The following is a 23,832-nucleotide window of genomic DNA, read 5'->3' as shown; positions in this document are numbered from 1 at the left end:
TCTGAGGCACGCAGCCTCATTATTATATTTAAATGGACAACCTGCCTCCTGGAAGCGGATTGGTTGCTGTCCCCCCACCGTTCGTTAAAACCTAAGGTTGCCGGGTTGGGGGTCAGGTTTGAGATTTTTAATATGTTAACGTTCCACTCAACCCAAACCCACCTGTTTTTGTTGTGGTTAAAATTACCCCCATAAAATCTTACAGCACAGCTGGCTCTTTGAAAGAGCTGTCCAATTAGTCCCACTCCCCCGCTCTTTCCCTGCAATGTTTTTTCCTTTTCAGGTATAGATCCAATTACCTTTTAAAAGTTACTATTGAATCTGCTTTCACCACCCTTTCAGGCAGTGCATTCCAGATCATAACAACATGTTGCGTAAAACATATTCTCCTCATCTCCCCTCTGGTTCTTTGGTTAATTATCTTTAGCTCCCACTGATAATACATTGCACGTATGATACCAGCTTTTCTGCATCTCACCCGAGTACTCACCCATTCACCTCCATTTTCTCACTCTTTTCAGATTCCATGACTTTTTACGCTCATCTCCCCTCTCCTCCTCTTCACTGTGTTCCTCAACAGTTCTTTACCTCTCCCCCCTCCCCGCCTAGCTTTTTTCATTGAGGGTAAAATCCAACAGCGGCAGGTGCGTAAAACAGGTGGTAGCAGAATGGAAAGGAAGGTCGGGGCGGGTGTATAACTGGCAGCCGGTCCACTACCGCCCATTTTTGCGCCCCTCGCTGAAGTTTAATTTCATCCCCCATAACTTTTAATCGAAAGCATTAAAATGCAAAGTGTGTGAAGCAAATTAATAACAGATCAGCAGCAATGCATTATAGAAATGGAAACTGGGCTGATATCAGATTGCACAAACACTTATCATTAAGCTCATACGTGTAGCTCTCTAACATTACTGTTTTAATGCATCAGTAGTTAGCCTATGTCAGAGTTTTACCAGATTTTCTTTATTACTTATTCTACATTCCATTATGATTATAATGAAATACAACTACATCAAAACTAAATCAAATCAAGACTTTCCATCTCTGCTCACCACCTTTGTCTCTAGTACTCGAGTTTCCATTCATAAGAAAGCCATACAGGCAGATAATCATGTCTGGCACAGCCCTGCTTTTTACTCATTCGCAATGATGAATCACTCTTGCTACACAAGAAACATTGCTACATCTGGATCAAAGAAGTTCACTATCTCATTTCAGAATATGGCCAAGATTAAAATGGCCACTGCTTGCGAGTGACAAGAGTAATAATAGAAACAAAGAAGAAACATAGAAATTTACAGCGCAGAAGGAGGCCATTCCAGCCCATCGTGTCCGTGCCAGCTGACAAAGAGCCACATGGCCCTCAGTCAGCAGGCCTGAAGGTTACATATAAATCAATGAACAATGGTGGACAGATAAAGAGCATCCGGCCCAACTAGTCCGCTCCACACAATTGCGATACCCCATGTATCGCAACATTATACGCTCCACCTCACCCGGAGCCATGCGATCTCCTGGGAGATGCAAAAAAATCTAATCCCACTTACCAGCACTAGGTCCATAACCCTGCAGGTTATGGCACTTCAAGTGCCCATCCAAGCACCTTTTAAATGTGGTGAGGGTTTCTGCATCCACCAAGCTTCCAGGCAGTGAGTTCCAGATCCCCACAACCCTCTGCTTGAAGAAGCCTCCCCTCAAATCCCCTCTGAACCTTCCATCAACCACCTTAAAACTATGCCCCCTCATAATTGACCCCTCCACCAAGGGAAATAGACCCTTGCTATCCACTATATCCAGGCCCCTCAAAATTCTATATACCTCAATGAGGTCTCCCCTCAGCCTCCTCTGTTCTAAAGAGAACAAACCCCGCCTATCCAATCTGTCCTCATTGCTAAGATTCTCCATTCCAGGCAGCATCCTCATAAATCTCTGCACCCTCTCCAGTGCAATAACGTTGTTCCTATAATAAAGTGATCAGAACGGCATACAGTATTCCAGCTGTGGCCTAACCAGTGTATTAAACAATTTAAGCATAACCTCCCTGCTCTTGTATTCTATGCCTCGGCCAATAAAGTCAAGCATTCCATATGCCTTCTTAACCACCTTATCCACCTGGCCTGCTACTTTCAGGGATCTGTGGACAAGTACTCCAAGATCCCTTTGTTCATCTACACTTCTAAGTGGCCTACCATTTAATGCCTTTCCTTATTAGCCCTCCCCAAGTGCATTACCTCACACTTCTCCGAATTAAATTCAATTTGCCACTGTTCTGCCCACCTGACCAGTAGATTGATATCCTCCTGCAGTCCATGACTTTCCTCCACATTATCAACCACACAGCCAATTTTCGTGTCATCTGCAAACTTTTTAATCATACCCCCTATGATCATTGATGTATATCACAAAAAGCAAGGGAGCCAGTACTGAGCCCTGCGGAACCCCACTGGAAACATCTTTCCAGTCGCAAAAACATCCATCAGCCATTACCCTTTGCTTCCTACCTCTAAGCCAATTTTGGATCCAACTTGCCACTTTGCTCTGGATCCCATGCGGGACCTTATCAAAAGCTTTGCTAAAGTCCATATACACTACATCATACGCACTACCCTCATTGACCCTCCTGGTTACCTCCTCGAAAAATTCAATCAGGTTAGCCAAACACAATCTTCCCTTAACAAATCCGTGCTGACTATCCCTAATTAATCCTTGCCTTTCTAAATGTAGATTTATATTGTCCGTCAGGATTTTTTCCAATAATTTTCCCACCACTGAGGTTAGGCTGACAGGCCTGTAATTACTCGGCCTATCCTTTTCTCCCGCTTAAACAAGGGCACCACATTAGCAGTCTGCCAGTCCTCCGGCACCATGCCTGAATACAAAGAGGACTGGAAATTGATGGTTAAGGCCTCTGCTATTTATTCTTTTGCTTTGCTCAACAGCCTGGGATGCATTTCATCTGGGCCTGGGCCTTATCCACTTTCAAAGCTGGTAAACCCCTTAATACCTCCTCTTTCACTATGTTTATTTCATCCAGAATTTCACACTCCTCCTCGACAGCAGTATTGCATTGCCCCTTTCCTTTGTGAAAACAGATGCAAAGTATTCATTAAGAACTATGCCCACATCTTCCGCCTCCACACACAGATTGCCCTCATAGTCTCTAATAGGTCCTACCCCTTCTTTAGTTATCCTCTTGCTCTTAATATATTTATAGAACATCTTTGGGTTTTCCTTGATTTCACTTGCCAAGAATTTTTCATGCTCTCTCTTTGCATTCCTAATATCCTAATATGACAAAGAAATAACAGCAGCTTTAATTGGAAAATCTCACAAAGATGCAGTTTTATACCACGAGATCCGGTATGGATTTCAATTACTACAAAAAAAAAATCACTACTTGCTGATCATCTTGGGAGTGGAAATTCTGTTGAAGTCATTTATCTGGCTCCAGGGATCTTAAACTGAATTAGAATCTGCAACTTTCGTGACTCTGGGGATTAATTTCCACAGGGGTTCTTCCGCTCGTAAATCCTGAGAAAATGGCAAACAAACGGGAAAATCCCCACGGACATTCATGCCCCTGACAGTCAGCAGTGGCATTCACCGCAACATTAAATATTCTCCAAACCTCTCTGAGATGCTATCTTTCTTCTTCATACCTTCCACATAATCGACTTTCTTGTAAAGAAGAGCCTTTGACATTCATAAACATGTACCCAAATCACGCTTTAGTAACTTTGATTGATAACATACTTAAAATCCTTGGGTTGGATGCATTTTTTATCTAGGATAAACAAAGGTCCACTTTACAAGGATCCTGTTTTATTCCCCAAATGGTATTAAATGTCACCAACATTACTCCAGTGAATAAAGCATTTCAAGCTGCAGGTAATTACTTTTGCGAATATAGCAGCAGTCTACTAGATTAAATGGATAATTACAAAGGTTGTACAATGCTTACTGAAGTATATCTCATGATATGATATCTGAAGTAATGTACACCCTGGCCAGTTTTTCTCCAACTGTATGTCCTTCTCCCTGCTCCTAAAGGCATTGACTCCTTGCTCGGGTAGACTATCTTGCTCAAGTGATCAGTGAATTTTAGAAGGCTATTTTACCTTGACAGGCCCAATGTTCACACACACACACGCCCCACTGGAGCACTCACAGATTTTTCCTTCCTTAAGCAAGGGGTGCTGAGATAAATGGACGTGTCCCATCACCATCTCAGTTGAGATCAACTAACTCAGCACATAGCAGGGATCAACCCAAAGCCTTTCACATCTTTTGGCTCAACTACTCACTGGATGAACTGACGGATCCATCAGAGAAGCCAGGTGGAGACTTTTATCTCAAATGAATTATGGAAGGGGATGATGTTAAGGCTGAAAAATACTATAAAGTCTATTATTCAAGTCATCTCCCATTTGCCTGTCAAAGAATTATACACGGGCTCAACGAGCCGAATGGTCTTCTTCCATTCTGTAACCATTCTATGATTCTATGAACTTGTGGTATTTCAAAAAGTGCACACCGGCACTGAAAACACTGTACTAGGTTAGTTATTTTTCATTTAATATGTGTACATTTTCATGTTAAAGTAGCGACTGAAACTAAGAAAGTGATTTGTTAAAGAATTGTAATTCCACTCTGTAATATTGAAGAGAAAAAAGAAATAACTTGCACTTGTATAGCGCCTTTCAAGACCTCAGGATTCCCAAAAATGTTAACAATAAATGAAATACTTTTGGAGTGTAGTCACTGTAGTAATGCAGGTAAATGCGGCAGCTAATTTGCACACAGCAAGGTCCCACAAACAGTAAAGAGGTAATGACTGGATAATGGCAGCAAAATTGCCCCGTGCCCGGTTTGGGGCACATAATTCGATTTAACTGAATAATTAGCGCCAGGGCAGGAAGTTGTGTCCCCGATGCGGAATTGGGCCTTCCCGCCCCTTAACGATGGCGGAGGTATTCCGCGTCCGTGGCGGGGCGGTAGCGGGGCGCACACTGATGCCGTCAGCGTCCCTTCCCTACTTTTAAAGGGGAGGGCTGCTGCAAGCTCTGCAGCCGCTCTCGTGGTGCCCACTGGATGGACAGAGAGGGTTTTGGCCGGGTCAGCAGACTGGCACCCAAGCGAGGGGTGCCGGGCTGCATGTTGGTGGCCCGGCCACACCAGCGGCTGCCATTGTTGGACCGGCTGCAAAGTCGGCCGACACCAAAAATATGTCGGTCGTGGCACAAAGCCTTCCCCTTTAAGGGTGGCCAGGACGCCCCAGCCACGACAGCTTGGTAAGCTGTCAGTGCCATTGGTCCATGCCAATTTCGTAGCTTGCAATGCAATTCCCCGCACAGGGCACAAAGGGGTGCAATCCTGGGTGCTAACCCCTTTTCACCCACAGAGCCCTGGGGGCAATCCTGGGGGGGGGGGGGGGCGCTCTGGCCGCTGCGCCCTGTTAGCGCCTTCCAGAGGCACTAACTCACCTTTCTCAGAGGGGCAATTTCACCCCCAATCTGTTATGGCATTTCTGCTCCTCTGGGCCCCACAAGGAAAGTAAGGAAACCATTTGGGACTCTTTTTAGCTCCAATCTTCTTTCTCGTTGTCTACACTTGGCAGGAAGCTCAAGACTCCGAGTTAAAATTGCAGTCGGGTCCCAATGCCCCATAGGGACATGCATATGCAAAAATGAAACCCGCTGATTTTGGGCCAGTGTCTTTGCCCCTGCTCAGTTGAGCAACTTAAAACCAGCAATCGTCAGCTCCCAGCATCTCCAGGGTAGTTAAGTAACCAGGGCAATTTTAACTGCCCCCACACCTGATGGCTAGGGCCAGGGGTGGTGGGGGAAAGGGGAAACAGTAGGGTTAAAATCGCCCTGCAGTATGGATTAAAAGTGCTTAAAAATTAAAGGAATAATATTAAAAATGGTTATTTCTGTATGAAATATATCATGCATAGCTATGAAGCACATTAACAGTTGACAACTGCAGAAATGGCTTCTACTGGCGTAAAAATAGACCAGTAAATAAAGCCACCCAATATAAATTGAAAACAGAACACACCAGGGACCGATTACAAGGATGTAATCTGTGCTTCTGTCTTGCAAACTATGAAGAATGAACCCCTACTTTGATTACTGTCTTGTATGTGTGTCAGACATCCCATTCGGTCTCCTTTGCTGCATCTTGTAGTTCTGTGCACTACTCTTCACTAAATATACACATCTGCCATGTAAATACATTACAATACATTACACTTTTGCAATATCGGTCCTTTAAGTGCTTTCATACAGTGGTTCATGTACTATAATGAGGGACCACCTATGATGATGATGACTTATCAGCTGTTAATGCACTAAAGGTTAGTAAAGACAAACGTAGGTCCCCTGCAGTCAGAATCAGGGGAAGTCATAACGGGGAACAAAGAAATGGCGGACCAATTGAACAAGTACTTTGGTTCGGTATTCACGAAGGAGGACACAAACAACCTTCCGGTTATAAAAGGGGTCGGGGGGTCGAGTAAGGAGGAGGAACTGAGGGAAATCCTTATTAGCCGGGAAATTGTGTTGGGGAAATTGATGGGATTGAAGGTCGATAAATCCCCAGGGCCTGATGGACTGCATCCCAGAGTACTTAAGGAGGTGGCCTTGGAAATAGTGGATGCATTGACAGTCATTTTCCAACATTCCATTGACTCTGGATCAGTTCCTATAGAGTGGAGGGTAGCCAATGTAACCCCACTTTTTAAAAAAGGAGGGAGAGAGAAAACAGGGAATTATAGACCGGTCAGCCTGACATCAGTAGTGGGTAAAATGATGGAATCAATTATTAAGGATGTCATAGCAGTGCATTTGGAAAGAGGTGACATGATAGGTCCAAGTCAGCATGGATTTGTGAAAGGGAAATCATGCTTGACAAATCTTCTGGAATTTTTTGAGGATGTTTCCAGTAGAGTGGACAAGGGAGAACCAGTTGATGTGGTATATTTGGACTTTCAGAAGGCGTTCGACAAGGTCCCACACAAGAGATTGATGTGCAAAGTTAAAGCACATGGGATTGGGGGTAGTGTGCTGACGTGGATTGAGAACTGGTTGTCAGACAGGAAGCAAAGAGTAGGAGTAAATGGGGACTTTTCAGAATGGCAGGCAGTGACTAGTGGGGTACCGCAAGGTTCTGTGCTGGGGCCCCAGCTGTTTACACTGTACATTAATGATTTAGATGAGGGGATTAAATGTAGTATCTCCAAATTTGCGGATGACACGAAGTTGGGTGGCAGTGTGAGCTGCGAGGAGGATGCTGTGAGGCTGCAGAGCGACTTGGATAGGTTAGGTGAGTGGGCAAATGCATGGCAGATGAAGTATAATGTGGATAAATGTGAGGTTATCCACTTTGGTGGTAAAAACAGAGAGACAGACTATTATCTGAATGGTGACAGATTAGGAAAAGGGGAGGTGCAAAGAGACCTGGGTGTCATGGTACATCAGTCATTGAAGGTTGGCATGCAGGTGCAGCAGGCGGTTAAGAAAGCAAATGGCATGTTGGCCTTCATAGCAAGGGGATTTGAGTACAGGGGCAGGGAGGTGTTGCTACAGTTGTACAGGGCCTTGGTGAGGCCTGGAGTATTGTGTACAGTTTTGGTCTCCTAACCTGAGGAAGGACATTCTTGCTATTGAGGGAGTGCAGCGAAGGTTCACCAGACTGATTCCCGGGATGGCGGGACTGACCTATCAAGAAAGACTGGATCAACTGGGCTTGTATTCACTGGAGTTCAGAAGAATGAGAGGGGACCTCATAGAAACATTTAAAATTCTGACGGGGTTAGACAGGTTAGATGCAGGAAGAATGTTCCCAATGTTGGGGAAGTCCAGAACCAGAGGTCACAGTCTAAGGATAAGGGGTAAGCCATTTAGGACCGAGATGCGGAGGAACTTCTTCACCCAGAGAGTGGTGAACCTGTGGAATTCTCTACCACAGAAAGTTGTTGAGGCCAATTCACTAAATATATTCAAAAAGGAGTTAGATGAGGTCCTTACTACTAGGGGGATCAAGGGGTATGGCGAGAAAGCAGGAATGGGGTACTGAAGTTGAATGTTCAGCCATGAACTCATTGAATGGCGGTGCAGGCTAGAAGGGCCGAATGGCCTACTCCTGCACCTATTTTCTATGTTTCTATGTTTCTATGTTTCTACAGGCTTATCCTTGCAACATTTCTGAAAGACAGCAGGCCACTAAATACTGAAATGGCTAACACCAAGTAGTGGTTTAGAAAATTGTTGCTATTATGAATGCCTCATAGCATAGTTGCAAAAAGCTGACTTGTAGATGCAAATGCTGCTGTGGAAGAATGTGGTAAATTATGCTAAAAATATTCCAGTTGAAGTGGTGCTGATAATGCATAACCTTTTCCAGTGATAGTTTAGCAAAGTCATAAATGAATTAGTCAAATGAACTTGCAATAACCAGACTTGATACATTATTCAGTTGTTTTATTCCAGTAACCAGAAATGAGCACAAATCGATAGAAATTATTGATGTTTCACCTATAGTACTTTAGAAACAACTTAATATTCCTCTCGGCTCCTTACACTTCTGGGTTTTTATTTTCACTGCCTGCAGAAGTCTGAATTAGAGAGTCCGGGGGGGGGATTTTAACCTGATGGACCATGGGGGTTTGGGTGCAGGTGGGTAGTTAAAAGCGACAAAAACGCAGCCACGTCGGGAAGCCGGCTCCAACCCACGGATTTCTGCGTTTAACTCAAGCGTGTTAGGCTGTTTGCCCGCAACCCCCTCAACTGGAGCGATATTTCAACACACTTTAAAATTTAACGTTGTATCCCTGGGTTTCTTGGACTTCCTGAAACTCGCCAGTGAAAGCGAGGTCAGAACACAACAGCAATAAAGGGGCTGATTAAAAGTCATGGAAATACTGCAATAAATACTCAGTAATCACAGCTGCTTTCCTTACCTACTAGTGGGAAAGGATTTGTTCACAGTACTTTTGCTGAGATTTTACTTTCTACACTTTGGAGGCTTTCTGAGTCACATCAGGATGGGTGGTGCCTTGGCTGCCTTAGATATGGACCTCGAACAGGGAGCACTATGACCAGCAGCAACCTGCTGTTGAGAGACCTGCAGCTGGACAGCAGAGAGGGGAGCAGCAGAGGGGTGCAGCTCACAGGAGGCACTACCCGCGACAGTGGGTGTACAGGCAGAGGCTGAGCTTCCTCGACATGTCGGAACATCAGTGCTTCAAGAGGTTCAGGTTGTCGCGTCAGGTGGTGGCTGACATCTGCAGCCTACTAGAAGAAGACCTGCTCCCTGCTGGGCATGGTGACCACGCTGTCCAGAGGCTGTCAAAGTGATCACCGCATCAAACTTTTTTGCCTCTGGATCCTACCAGGGCTTTGCCAGAGACATATTCAGGATCTCCCAGTCAGCAGCCCACAAATGCAGCAGATAGCTTGTTTTCCAAGGCCGTCAATTATGTGAGCCTGCGATGACCCCAGTCAGAATGAGCAGGCGCTCGGGTTTGTGGCTCTAGTTGGCTTCCCACAGGTGCGAGCCATCATCGACTGTGCACACACGTGGCAATCCAGAACTATTTGTGAAAAGCAAGGGCTTCCACTCCATCAATGTGCAGCAGATGTGCAACCAAACAAAGATATTTCTGCAGGTGTGCGCAAGATTCCCAGGAAGCTGACATGATGCTTTTGTCCTGTGCAGTCCAAGCTCTCTGACGTCTGTAGACCTGCAAGCAGACATTGCGGCTCAGAGACAAGGAAACCCACTTAAAACTTGGTCGATGACACCTGTCAGAAATCCGACCAATGAAACATAAGAGCGCTACAATGAATGCCATATGATATGCAATCGAACAAGCCACCAGCATGCTTAAGATGCGCTTCAGGTACCTGGACAGATCTAGAGGTGCCTGCCAGGGTGTCCAGAATGGTCGTGGTGTGTTGCACTTAGCATAACATTGCGCAGCCGTGAGGTTAAGACCTGCGGGAGGAACACCTTGCAGAGCGCAGAACCTCTGCAGGCGATTCCAAAGAGGAGGAGGAGGAGGAAGATGATGAGGAGGATGAAGGTGATGAGAACAATGCACCGCCGGATGCTCATATTGCTGCCCACTATGCCAGTTCACTTAGGCTGCACCAATCGACGAATGTCAGAACCACATGCAATGGTCACGCTTCCCGTCAATGCCACTGACACAAAGCAACCCAACAACCAACCAACCACCCCTGGCATCTCCCCCCATTGGTCCCCATCAATTCATGTTTTCCCATTCATCATCAAGCAAGTTAAAAGGCGACATGCGACCTAGCACCCAAGAATGGGCAATATGGGAAAGTGATGCAAAATAATAACATTTATGTGATTCTACTAAAGTAAAGAAACTTCACAACATAACACTTTCTCACAAACCCATGTGCATACTTTGTGCAACTACAAAGCTTTACTCTTACTTTTCCCAATGCTCCTATGTGGTGCAACCTCTATGGCTTCAGCAGAGGTAGAGGCAGGCTGCTCAGATCCCTGCACTGACTGCTGAGATGCTCTTGGCCGAGGACCTCTGGGTTTTGAAGCCTGTGAGGGCCCCGCCAAAGATTGCTCCACCTGAAACTGTGTCGGTGCAGACTCGCCCATCGGAACAGGGGGCAGCATGTGCGGCACCGACAGTGGGTGGTGTGGGGCAAAGGGTGAGAAGTGCAAGCGCTTTGCGTGGAGTTCCCACTTCCATATCCTCTTTCGCCATCAGCCATCTCATGGGCCAGCCGCACTTCACTGATACCACTCTGCTGGAGAGCACATTGGTGCAGATCATTGCGGCGCTGTAAGGTCAAGGCTAAGGCATCTGCCATCATATTTAAGAGAGCAGATATGTTGGCATTCAGAGTGTGTATGGCCGTGGTCAAGGCGCGCATGGACTCATTTGATTGCCACGTTTGATGTTCCACGGAGTTGACTGCTCTATCCATGCAATGTCCTGCGATATCAACCCGCCCATGCTTGAGGCAGACTTTTCCACTCTCCCTGCAATCATGGTCTGTGTGCTTGGAAGACATAGAAACATAGAAAATAGGAGCAGTAGTAGGGTAAACTAGCACAAATAAGTCTGGGCTTCAATGCTGGATCGTCAAGGCTCAGGGGCTGCATGTTCCCTGACAGGTTTCACTTTGGACACTACTGTGTTAAGTGAATGTTTGGCAGTCTCTCACCACTTCATGTGGGGCACAAGTCTAGAGTACAAAATTGCCCATATTGGGAAATAATTGGCTGTCTCATTCGTAGAGACTACATGGGTGGCTGGCGTTGGAAAGAGATATTGTCAGTGCTGTCATAAATCATGTTCTGCTGAGATTAAGGATAAGTAACTTTGTGGCAGTTGTGTAGATAGTTTTATTCTGCATCCAACCTTTTTACCAGCATTTTAAACCCTGATCTGTGAATGTTTTGATTCCAACACTGGGAGAAACATATATAAATATATTCAATTCCCCAGCACTGATGAACACCAAGACCGCTATCCCCCAAAATAAGATGTTTCTATGTATTTGATAAAGTACCGTAAACTAGGCTTTTAGCAAAATTGAAGCCCATGGGGTAAAAGGGGCAGCAACAGCATTGATACAAAATTGGCTAAGGAATGGAAAATAGAGAGTTGTGGTGACTGGCTGTTTTTCGGATTGGAGGGAGGTATACAGGGGCATTCCCTAAGCTTCAGTACTAGAACCATTGCATTTTTTGATTATACATTAATGACTTAGACTTGGGGCATAATTTTAAAATGTGAAGATGACACGAAACTTGGAAGTGTAGTAAACGGTAAGGAAAATAGTAATAGATTTCAAGACACAGACAGGCTAGTGGAATGGGTGGACATGTGGCAGATAAAATTCAATGCAGAGAAGTGAGAGGTGATACATTTTGGTAGGAAGAATGAGGAGACACCATACACACAAAATGGTACAATTTTAAAGGGGGTGCAAGAATAGAGAGACCTAGGGGTGTTTGTGCACAAATCTTTGAAGGTGGCAGGACAGGTTAACAAGGCAGTTAGTAAAGCATATGGGGTCCCGGGCTTTAGAAATAGAGGCATAGAGTACAAGAGCCAGGACGTTATGCTAAACCTATTTACGACACTAGTTCGGCACCAGCTGGAGTATTGTGTCCAATTCTGGACATTCTTTAGGAAGAACATGAAGGTTTGGAGAGGGTACAGAAGAGATTTACTAGAAAGGTTCCAGGGATGAGGGAATAGAGTTATGTGGATAGACTGGAGAAGCTGGAGTTGTTCTCCTTGGAGCAGAGAAGGCTAAGAGGAAATTTGATGGAGGTGTTTAAAATCATGAAGGGATTAGAAAGAGTAAATAAAGAGAAATGTTTTCAATGGCTAGAGGGTCGAGAACCAGAGGATACAGATTTGAGGTGATTGGCAAAAGAACTAGAGGCAACATGAGGGAAAACCTTTTTATACAACGAGTGGTCAGGATTTGGAATGCCTGATAGGATGATGGATAGAGATTGAGTGTTAGCCTTCAAAAGGGAATATTGGATAAATATGGGGAAAGAGCATGGGATTGCTCTTCAAAAGAACTGGCACAAACTCGATGGGCTAAATAGCCTCCTTCTGTGCTGTACTATTCTATGAATCTATATTTGTCATAAATAAGTGATAAAAACATGAACAGAATATAAATCCATAACATTATAGGCACCCATAGGAGAGTAAGAATATCAATGGGGTGGAGGGAAAAATTCGGCAAAAGTATTGTCCAGGGCATAAGACACATTCCATAATCTCTTTGGTTTGTGCTGTTGATATCAAAAGAAGCACAATCTTGGTTAAATATTTCATTCAGAGAAAAGTGTTTCCATAATGAAGTTTTGAACATCATACAGCAGTGTTACTGTAAGGCATTAGGTAAGGGCCCACTGACAAGTACAAACCACCAATCTTCTAATCCAGGGACAGATTTGTCATTGTTTTATCAAAGCTTGCGTGTTTGGATTTTCAGTTATTTTAACAGATCATGGTTGAGCTGTTTGAATAAGTCTAATTACACAAAAGCATTCATTGTTTTAGCAATTGACCACAATGATTCAAACGATCAGATGTGTGCCTCATAAAAAAGGTGCATTGTGTAAAATAATATTAGAATAAGCTTTATTTTTGATTAAATTTCAGTATCGTTATTCAACAAATAAAGGAAATATTGCAGATTATTTATAAGTAAAATGTTATGAACGTATCTAAGATTCATGTGTAAGTTATTAGGCACAGCAAATATAAGTAAATGTCATATGCAAACTCAACAAAAATAGTTTGGACATAGAATCATAGAAAACATAGAAAATAGGTGCAGGAGTAGGCCATTCGGCCCTTCGAGCCTTCACCACCATTCAATATGATCATGGCTGATATGTGCTTCAGTACCCCATTCCTGCTTTCTCTCCTTACCCCTTGATCCCGTTAGCCATAAGGGTCATATCCAACTCCCCTTTGAATATATCTAACGAACTGGCCTCAACAACTTTCTGTGGTAGAGAATTCCACAGCTTCACAATTGACTGAGTGAAGAAGTTTCTCCTCATCTCGGTCCTAAATGGCTTACCCCTTATCCTTAGACTGTGACCCCTGGTTCTGGACTTCCCCAATATCGGGAACGTTCTTCCTGCATCTAACCTGTCCAATCCCGTCAGAATTTTATATGTTTCTAGGAGATCCCTTCTCATTCTTCTAAATTCCAGTGAATATAAGCCCAGTCGATTCAGTCTCTCCTCATATGTCAGTCCTGCCATCCCGGGAATCAGTCTGGTGAACCTTCGCTGCACTCCCTCAATAGCAAGAATGTCCTTCCTCAGATTAGGAGACCAAAACTGCACACAATATTCAAGGTGTGGCCTCACCAATGCCCTCTACAACTGCAGCAAGACCTCCTTGCTCCTATACTCAAATCCCCTAGCTATGAAGGCCAACATGCCATTTGCCTTCTTCACCGCCTGCTGTACCTGCATGCCAACTTTCAATGACTGATGGACCATGACACCCAGGTCCCGTTGCACCTCCCCTTTTCCTAATCTGTCACCATTCAGATAGAATAGTACAGTACAGAAGGTGACCATTTGTCCAACAGAAGGAGGCCATTTGCGCCAGGTCTTTTAACAAGCAATCCAATGAGTTCCACTCCCCTGCTCTTTCCCCATATCCCTGCAATTTTTTCTCATTCAAGTATTTATCCAAAGAATTAATGTACCGAATTTGGTAAATAAGGCATTTTAAGAGACATTAAATAAGTTGTAGCTGATTTTAAGTAATAACTTAAATCTTTGGAGAAGCGTTGGGGGGAGGGGGGGACACTTGGAGGGGAATCCATTCTAGAAATAAGCATCTGGCTAACATCTGGGAAAGTTGCAAGAAAGAATCTCAACTTCGACTGTCATTTGATTTGGCCTGCTTTCAGTTGAATCTTCTAAATTCTTCACTAATGATGAAGCAAGTGCCATAGAGGAGTGCTGTTAATTCAGAATGAGACTAACCAGTGCCAGAGGAGACACCTAGAGCTATCCCATGTCCTAATGTGTATGTCAATAACTTGGTTTTATTAGAAGTATGTTAACTGTGTATTTGAAATTCTGGATACAAGAATCCAGTCAGAATTGGTATGTAAAGCTTTGTTGCTATTTTATTCAATACAGACTGTTGCGGTAGAGCTGGAATGATATTCCTGACATAAACCTGGCTTGCGTGCTTGTAACTATTCCAATCAGCAACTGATGGATAGTTCAACCATAAATCTGCAATGTTGTAGAGAGTGAACTTTGGCACAGGGTAGATAAATCCTAACAAATTCAATGGTCTTAAAGGTTTGGGCTGCACTGAGCCCAGAATCAAAAGATTTGTCGACTGATCTTTTATGCATTCTACCAAAGAGAGCTACAAGTATTTCATCACTAAGCAGACACAGGCTTGTTAAAACCATGATGCTATGACTAATAGCCAAGCCGGCCCATTATATATCCCGCCTAGTTTCCCTTTACATTGGAAAGAAAAATTGAGCGGGCGTGTAACAGGCGGCCAATCCACAATGCCAGCTTTACCACCCAGCACTGAAAATTAAACTCTATCCAACCTTGTCATCATTTATTTTTATTATACTCCCCCAACCTTGAAACAGCAATAAAGATACAGTAGAATCTCCAGCAGACTCCAATTACCCAACTTTCCAATTATCTTCCACAATTTTCAAAGTGCAAAACCTTGCGCAAGATTACACAGGCCACTAATGCACTTATTGCTACTTGTATTTCATTTCTTTGATGAAAATGCATTACCTTTTTTTCTTTGTACATTGTAGTGATTTCACTGTTTTCCCTGTTGTATTGCTGAAAGTTCAAGATTTGGGGACTCTTGATTATTTGCCAGTTTCATAATCCACTGGGGGCCACCTTCCATTGGAGTGATTAAGAAGGGTTCTGCTATATATCGCAATTTACCACAGCAAATGTTCCTTTACATAATGGTATTGCGATCGCTATGTCATACATTTTAAAGTAAGCAAGCACATTATTTGTAGCAGTACTTATGAGTCTTCCAAAATATTCAAGTTTTTACAAGTGAGAATATTTCCCCACCTCATTCCTGCTGTTGACTTGTTCTTGAAGTTCTGGAACAGCTGCGGCACTCCCAACATGGCTTCAATGAGGACAGCTGAGAAGCCAAGAGTTTCCACAAAGAGTTGGGAGTCAATCAGGAGGTATGTGATAAAGAGGCACAACACAGTGAAGGATATACAAAACTGGATGTAATCAAGAAAGCGACTCCAAGCCCAAAAATATCCTGGATCGAAATCTATGGAAAGAAAACAAAAGACAATTTTGATTATGCACGTACCTACTGAACCTCAGTACTAATTTATCACAATTACCTAGATAACAATAGTCACTCATAAGGCATTATAAATATACGCTGTTATTTGCTGTTTAATGCGAGGAAAATAAGTCCTGTAAGTCACATTAAAAAATGTCACAGTATCAAGAGAGGTACTACATGGACAGTGTAAGATAAAATATTTTTGCCTCCCCACCCTGCCCTGCCCCACCCCCACCAAGTGATCCGCCTACTCGTCACCTCCCTGCCCACCGGATTTATGGTTTATACATACATTGTAGTTACAGCACAGCCATTCGGCCCAACCAGTCACTCCTTCCAGGTGAAACAGTGATTTACTTGTACTTCTTTCAATTTAGTATACTGTGTTCACTGCTCACGATGCGGTCTCCTCTACACTGGGAAGACCATTGCGATGACTCTACCATTCACACCCCATCTAGACTCATCTTTTGTTTCTTAACTTGTGCCAATACCATCTCATTTTTGCCCATCATCCCTTTTGTCTCTTAAATCTCTTCTGCCTTCCACCATATCAGACATTCCCTTTTGTTCTTTCCTCCCCTCCCCCTTTTCACTGCCCCTGCACTTCCTTAAGAATCCGTTACATCTCAAACTTTTCCAGTTCTGACGAAGGGTCACAGACCTGAAACGTTAATTCTGTTCCTCTCCACAGATGCTGCCTGACCTGCTGAAATTTCCAGAATTTTCTGTTTTTATTTCAGTCATTGTTGCTGTTTACCCTCCACGTGAGCAAATAGTCTTCATCACATTGATGTGGTGTATTTAGATGTGATGTGGCGTATTTGGACTTTCAAAAGACTTTTGACAAGGTCCCACACAAGAGATTGGTGTGCTAAATTAAATCACAGGGTAATGGGGATAATGTATTGACATAGATAGAGAACTGGTTGGCAGACAGGAAGCAGAGAGTCGGGATAAATGGGTCCTTTTCAGAATGGCAGGCAGTGACTAGTGGGGTGCCACAGGGCTCAGTGCTGGGACCCAAGCTATTTACAATATACATCAATGATTTAGATGAAGGAATTGAGTGTAATATCTCCAAGTTTGCAGATGATACTAAGCTGGGTGGCAGTGTGAGCTGTGAAGAGGATGCTAAGAGGCTGCAGGGTGACTTGAACAGGTTAGGTGAGTGGGCAAATGCATGGCAGATGCAGTATAATGTGGATAAATGTGAGGTTATCCACTTTGGTGGCAAAAACATGAGGGCAAAATATTATTTGAATGGCGGCAGATTAAGAAAAGGAGAGGTGCAACGAGACCTGGTGCCATGGTACATCAGTCATTGAAAGTTGACATGCAGGTACAGCAGGCGGTGAAGGCGGCAAATGGCCTTCATAGCAAAGGGATTTGAATATAGCAGCAGGGATGTCTTACGGCAGTTATACATGCAGTTGGCCTTGGTGAGGCCTCACCTGGAATATTGTGTTCAGTTTTGGTCTCCTAATCTGAGGAAGGATGTTCTTACTATTGAGGGAGTGCAGTGAAGGTTCACCAGACTGATTCCCGGGATGGCAGGACTGACATATGAGGAGACAATGGATCGACTGGGCTTGTATTCACTGGGGTTGAGAAGAATGAGAGAGGATCTCATAGAAACATATAAAATTCTGACGGGATTGGATAGGCTCGATGCAGGAAGAGTGTTCCCGATGTCGGGGAAGTCCAGAACCAGGTGACACAGTCTAAGGATAAGCGGTAAGCCATTGTGGACCAAGAAACTTCATCACTCAGAGTTGTTAACCTGTGGAATTCCCTGCCGCAGAGAGTTGTTGATGCCAGCTCGTTGGATATATTCAAGAGGGAGTTAGATATGGCCCTTACAGCTGAAGGGATCAAGGAGTATGGAGTCCATCGCTGTACTCGCTCAATGGCATCATGGAGATGTGGCTCCAGGGTCACCAAGGCTGGGAACTCAACATCCAGGTGTATTCAACATTCAGGAAGGATAGACAGAAAGGAAAAGGAGGTGGGGCAGCATTGCTGGTTAAAGAGGAAATTAACGGAATAGTAAGGAAGGACATTAACTTGAATGATGTGGAATCTGTATGGGTGGAGCTGCGGTATATCAAAGGGCAGAAAACGTTAGTGGGAGTTGTGTACAGACCACCAAACAGTAGTAGTGAGGTTGGGGACAGCATCAAACAAGAAATTAGGGATGCATGCAATAAAGGTACAGCAGTTATCATGGGCGACTTTAATCTACATATAGATTGGGCTAACCAAACTGGTAGCAATACGGTGGAGGAGGATTTTCTGGAGTGTATTAGGGATGGTTTTCTAGACCAATATGTCGAGGAACCAAGTAGAGGGCTGGCCATCCTAGACTGGGTGATGTGTAATGAGAAAGGACTAATTGGTAATCTTGTTGTGTGAGGCCCCTTGGGCGAAGAGTGACCATAATATGGTAGAATTCTTTATTAAGATGGAGAGTGACACAGTTAATTCAGAGACTAGGGTCCTGAACTTAAGGAAAGGTAACTTCGATGGTATGAGGTGTGAATTGGCTAGAATAGACTGGCAAATGATACTTAAAGGGTTGACGGTGGATAGGCAATGGCAAACATTTAAAGATCACATGGATGAACTTCAACAATTGTACATCCCTGTCTGGAGTAAAAATAAAACGGGAAAGGTGGCTCAACCGTGGCTAACAAGGGAAATTAAGGATAGTGTTAAATCCAAGGAAGAGGCATATAAATTGGCCAGAAAAAGCAGCAAACCTGAGGACTGGGAGAAATTTAGAATTCAGCAGAGGAGGGCAAAGGGTTTAATTAGGAGGGGGAAAATAGAGTATGAGAGGAAGCTTGCTGTGAACATTAAAAACTGACTGCAAAAGCTTCTATAGATATTGTGAAGAGTAAAAGATTAGTGAAGACAAACGTAGGTCCCTTGCAGTCAGATTCAGATGAATTTATAATGGGGAACAAAGAAATGGCAGACCAGTTGAACAAATGCTGTGGTTCTGTCTTCACGAAGGAAGACACAAATAACCTTCCGGAAATACTAGGGGACCAAGGATCTAGTGAGAAGGAGGAACTCCTTATTAGTCAGGAAATTGTGTTAGGGAAATTGATGGGATTGATGGGATTGAAGGCTGATAAATCCCCGGGGCCTGATAGTCTGTATCCCAGAGTACATAAGGACGTGGCCCTAGAAATAGTGGATGCAGTGGTGATCATTTTCCAACAGTCTATCGACTCTGGATCAGTTCCAATGGACTGGAGGGTAGCTAAAGTAACACTACTTTTTTAACAGGTAATTATAGACCCGTTAGCCTGACATCAGTAGTGGGGAAAATGTTGGAATCAATTATTGAAGATGAAATAGCAGCGCATTTGGAAAGCAGTGACAGGATTGGTCCAAGTCAGCATGGATTTATGAAAGGGAAATTATGCTTGACAAATCTTCTAGAATTTTTTGAGGATGTAACTAGCAGAGTGGACAAGGGAGAACCAGTGGCTGTGGTGTATTTGGACTTTCAAAAGGCTTTTAACAAGGTCCCACACAAGAAATTGGTGTGCAAAATTAAAGCACATGATATTGGGGGTAATGTACTGTCGTGGATAGAGAACTGGTTGGCAGACAGGAAGCAGAGAGTCGGGATAACGGGTCCTTTTCAGAATGGCAGGCAGTGACTAGTGGGGTGCCGCAGGGCTCAGTGCTGGGACCCCAGCTATTTACAATATACATTAATGATTTAGATGAAGGAATTGAGTGTAATATCTCCAAGTTTGCAGGTGACACTAAACTGGGTGGCGGTGTGAGCTGTGAGGAGGATGCTAAGAGGCTGCAGGGTGACTTGGACAGGTTAGGTGAGTAGGCAAATACATGGCAGATGCAGTATAATGTGGATAAATGTGAGGTTATCCACTTTGGGGGCAAAAACACGAAGACAGAATATCCTCTGAATGGCGGCGGATTAGGAAAAGGGGAGATACAATGAGACCTGGGTGTCATGGTACATCAGTCATTGAAAGTTGGCATGCAGATACAACAGGCAGTGAAGAAGGCAAATGGTATATTGGCATTCATAGCTAGGGGATTTGAATATAGGAGCAGGGAGGTTTTACTGCAGTTGTACAGGGCCTTGGTGAGACCTCACCTGGAATAATGTGTTCAGTTTTGGTCTCCTAATCTGAGGAAGGACGTTCTTGCTATTGAGGGAGTGCAGCAAAGGTTCACCAGACTGATTCCCGGGATGGCAGGACTGACATATGAGGAGAGACTGGATCGACTGGGCTTATATTCACTGGAGTTTAGAAGGGTGAGAGGGGATCTCATCGAAACATATAAAATTCTGACCGGACTGGACAGTTTCGATGCAGGAAGAATGTTCCCAATGTTTAAGGATAAGGGGTAAGCCATTTAGGACTGAGATGAGGAGAAACTTCTTCACTCAGAGTTGTTAACCTGTGGTATTTTCTACCGCAGAGAGTTGTTGATGCCGGTTCATTGGATATATTCAAGAGGGAGTTAGATATGGCCCTTACGGCTAAAGGGATCAATGGGTATGGAGAGAAAGCAGGAAAAGGGTACTGAGGTGAATGATCAGCCATGATCTTATTGAATGGTGGTGCAGACTGGAAAGGCCGAATAGCTGAAATTACCGAAGTAGTTGAGTAGACCAAGGAACGAATGCAGCTCCGTCACATTCTGAGGCTTGGGTGCTTTTCTGATGGCCTTGGTTTTCGAATCCGTAGGCCTGATGTCGTCAGCAGCAGTTTTCCTCCCAGAAATTCGACTTCCGATGCCATGAAGATGCACTTCGAAAGTTTCAGTTTGAGTACCACTTTGTCCAGACGATGTAGAACCTCTTCCAGATTGTTCAGATGTTCAGCGGTGTCACGACCTATGACCAGGATGTCATCTTCGAACACAATGGTTCTAGGGACGGACTTCAGTAGACTCTCCATGTTCCTCTGAAATATGGCTGCAGCTGAACGAATTCCGAAAGGACACCTGTTGTAGATAAACAGTCCTTTATGAGTGTTGATGCACGCAAGTTTCTTCAACGTCTCGACCAGCTCCTGTGTCATGTAGGCCGACGTCAGATCCAGTTTCGTGAATGACTTCCCCCCAGCTAGCGTTGCATCAGGTCATCAGCCTTCGGTAACGGGTATTGATCCTGTTTCGAAACTCAGTTGATCATAACCTTGCAGTCTCCACAAATCCTGACAGTGCAATCACTCTTCAACACAGGAAGAATGGGGCTGGCCATTCGTTAAATTTGACCAGTGATATGACCCCTTCACGCTGGAGTCTGTCCAGTTCGATTTCGACCTTCACCCTCATCATGTACGGAACTGCCCGAGCTTTATGATGGATGGGTCTTGCATCCGAGTCCACGTGGATCTGCACCTTGGCGCCCATGAAATTGTCGATGCCTGGTTCAAACAGCGAGGGGAACTTGCTCAGCACTTGAGCACATGGAGTATCATCCTCCAAGGACAACGCTTTGATATCATTATAATTCCATTTGATTTTTTCTAGCCAATTCCTGCCGAACAGCGTTGGATCATTGCCTGAACAATCCATAATGGTAAATCATGAACCGCACCATCATACGATACCTTGACAACTGCACTGCCAATCACCGTTATGAGTTCTTTAGTGTACGTATGCAACTTGGCATTGACTGGACACAGATTAGGCCTCACAGCTTTAGTATCCCACAGCTTGTCGAATGTCCTCTGGCTCATTATTGATTGACTCGCATCCGTGTCCAATTCCATCGGTACCGGCACACCGTTAAGTTTCACATTAATCATTATCAGTTGGCTCTTTGTTAGGAACAAATACACTCCTCTGGTATCTCGGATTGTATATCCGGATCCGCGCTATATTGGTCATCCCCTCCACGTGATGTGTCGCAGCACGCTTGCACAGTTGCGGACACATGCGCTGGAGATGCCCCAGTCTTGAACAGCCTTTATAAATGTACTGTTTAAACCGACACTGATGAGGCCGATGATTGCCCCCACAACGCCAACATGGTGAAATCGGATTCATTCCCGTTTCGCATACGCAGTCGAGTAGGCCCTGCCATATGCACCTCTGCCAAACGACGATACAATCTTATTTACAGTACTTGCCGAGTTCTGATTTTTCGATGAAAACTGCTTTAAGTTTTTGTCCGTCGTCATGCATGCCTGGGCAATCGTGATGGCCTTGCTCAAATCCAGCGTCTCCGCCACCAGTAGCTTACGCAGGATCACCTGATTGATGCCGATTACAAAGAAGTCCCGCAGCAAGTCTTCCAACGCATTTTCAAACTTACACGGTCCAGCTAGACGTCTTATGTCGGCAACGAATTCCGACACATCAGGCCCTCAGAACGAACGTACTTGTAGAATCGATATTGTGAGATGATGATGCCTTCTTCTGGTTTGAGATGGTCACGTACCAGAGCACACAATTCCTCATCGTCCTTGTCCATTGGCCTTGCAGACGAGAGAAGATTCTTTATGAGTCCATAGATTTTCGGACCACAAACCGTGAGGAAGACCGCCCTGCGCCTAACTGCGTCAGTGGGTTCCTCCATTTTGTTGGCCAAGAAATACTGGTCCAGGCGAGCTACAAAATCTGCCCAGTCCTCTCCCTCCACAAATCTCTCCAGAATTCCAATGGTGCTCATTTTTGCATGCGAAGGTTCTTAAGTTACCTCGACGCCAAATGTTATGTATATAATAACTCGATAGACTGAATACTGTAAACTAACACAGGTACAAACCTGACTCTGCTTTATTAGGGCCCAAAGTGATTACATTACATGATGGCTTGCCTTTTATACCTGGGCCGCACACACGTGTGTACAGCCCAATGACCTCCGACAGTGGCGCCACCTGATGGCTAGTAACCCCAAGCATATATACATGACACCACCTATCCAATTTAATCTTGAATGTTAATATAGTTTATGCCTCAACCACTAACCCTAGAAGTGAATTTCTCCTACTCAAAAGAATTAAAAAAATATAATTTTGTTGGCATAAATTTTACTGATGAATCCAATATTAAAGTGTGTTTAACTCCTCAGAATGACTCCTGAGCACCTACTTTTCTCTAAGTAAGAAGTTTCCCACCTTTATAGGAAGCATTTACAGAGCACTTCTGTTTTGAGAGTGCAATCTCACTACTGCTAACCAGACTGAGGAACTGATGAGGCAATTGTTAAAGTGTTGTAAAGCACAGCAAGAAGCCTCAAGAATAGAGAGGGGAAACATGACAGGAAGCACTAGAGTATAGAAAAATACAACAAAGAACTAGATTCAAGCTAATTAACTCCTATACAATGTGGGAAACAACAGAAACTTTAATCACCAGCCATGGGCAGAAAATAATTTAGTGCTGTTTTGTTGTGCATTGCATTGGCCTGCATAAGATTAGGAGACGGAGTCTGTTTGAAAACTCAGTAATACAGTGACAATGGCTTTAAACACAGGGTGTGATTCAGCTTTGGATTGGATACATAAATCACCTTTGCAGTGTTATAAAACCAAGAAGTACACATAATCACATCCCTAAGGGTCCTTAAAAAAAAGAAACAAAACAAGTCGTCAAACTATGCCAGCACTACGCATTTTTAATACAACTAGGCTGACAAATTACACAAGGGCATATTTTCTTTTGCTGCACTCCCGGTGCATGACATTTTATGCACTTATTATGAAACTGCACACCCCAGCCTGTTATTTTCTGACCATTACAATTAATGGGCTCAAATTTGGCCCACCTCTTTTTTTGGCACACTCACCAGGGATGCGCCGACTTTGTGGGCTAAAAACGGCGCTAAAACAATCTCCCCCGATTCTGGCCGCCGTGTTGCCTCTCCCAGGGCCAGTCGATTGGGGGGCGGAGCTAGGGCCCTGCACCAGAAAAATTCCTGACAGCTCTGCACATGCGCATTGGAGTGT

The 23,832-nt window shown here is 44.1% G+C and overlaps 1 protein-coding gene across 2 annotated transcripts in view; it reads right to left on the bottom strand.

Annotated features, from left to right (window-relative positions):
- LOC139278958 (solute carrier family 66 member 2) overlaps positions 1-23,832 on the bottom strand; it is a 75,738-nt gene that overhangs the window by 6,838 nt on the left and 45,068 nt on the right. For both annotated transcript variants that reach the window (XM_070898243.1, XM_070898244.1), the window contains exon 4: positions 15,640-15,856. In XM_070898243.1, coding sequence (XP_070754344.1) covers positions 15,640-15,856 — 217 coding nt within the window. The remainder of the gene's footprint in view (positions 1-15,639; positions 15,857-23,832) is intronic.

The sequence above is a fragment of the Pristiophorus japonicus genome, chromosome 13 (assembly GCF_044704955.1).
Source record: "Pristiophorus japonicus isolate sPriJap1 chromosome 13, sPriJap1.hap1, whole genome shotgun sequence".
Lineage (NCBI taxonomy): Eukaryota > Metazoa > Chordata > Chondrichthyes > Pristiophoridae > Pristiophorus > Pristiophorus japonicus.
This window is presented reverse-complemented; position numbering and strand designations above follow the sequence as displayed.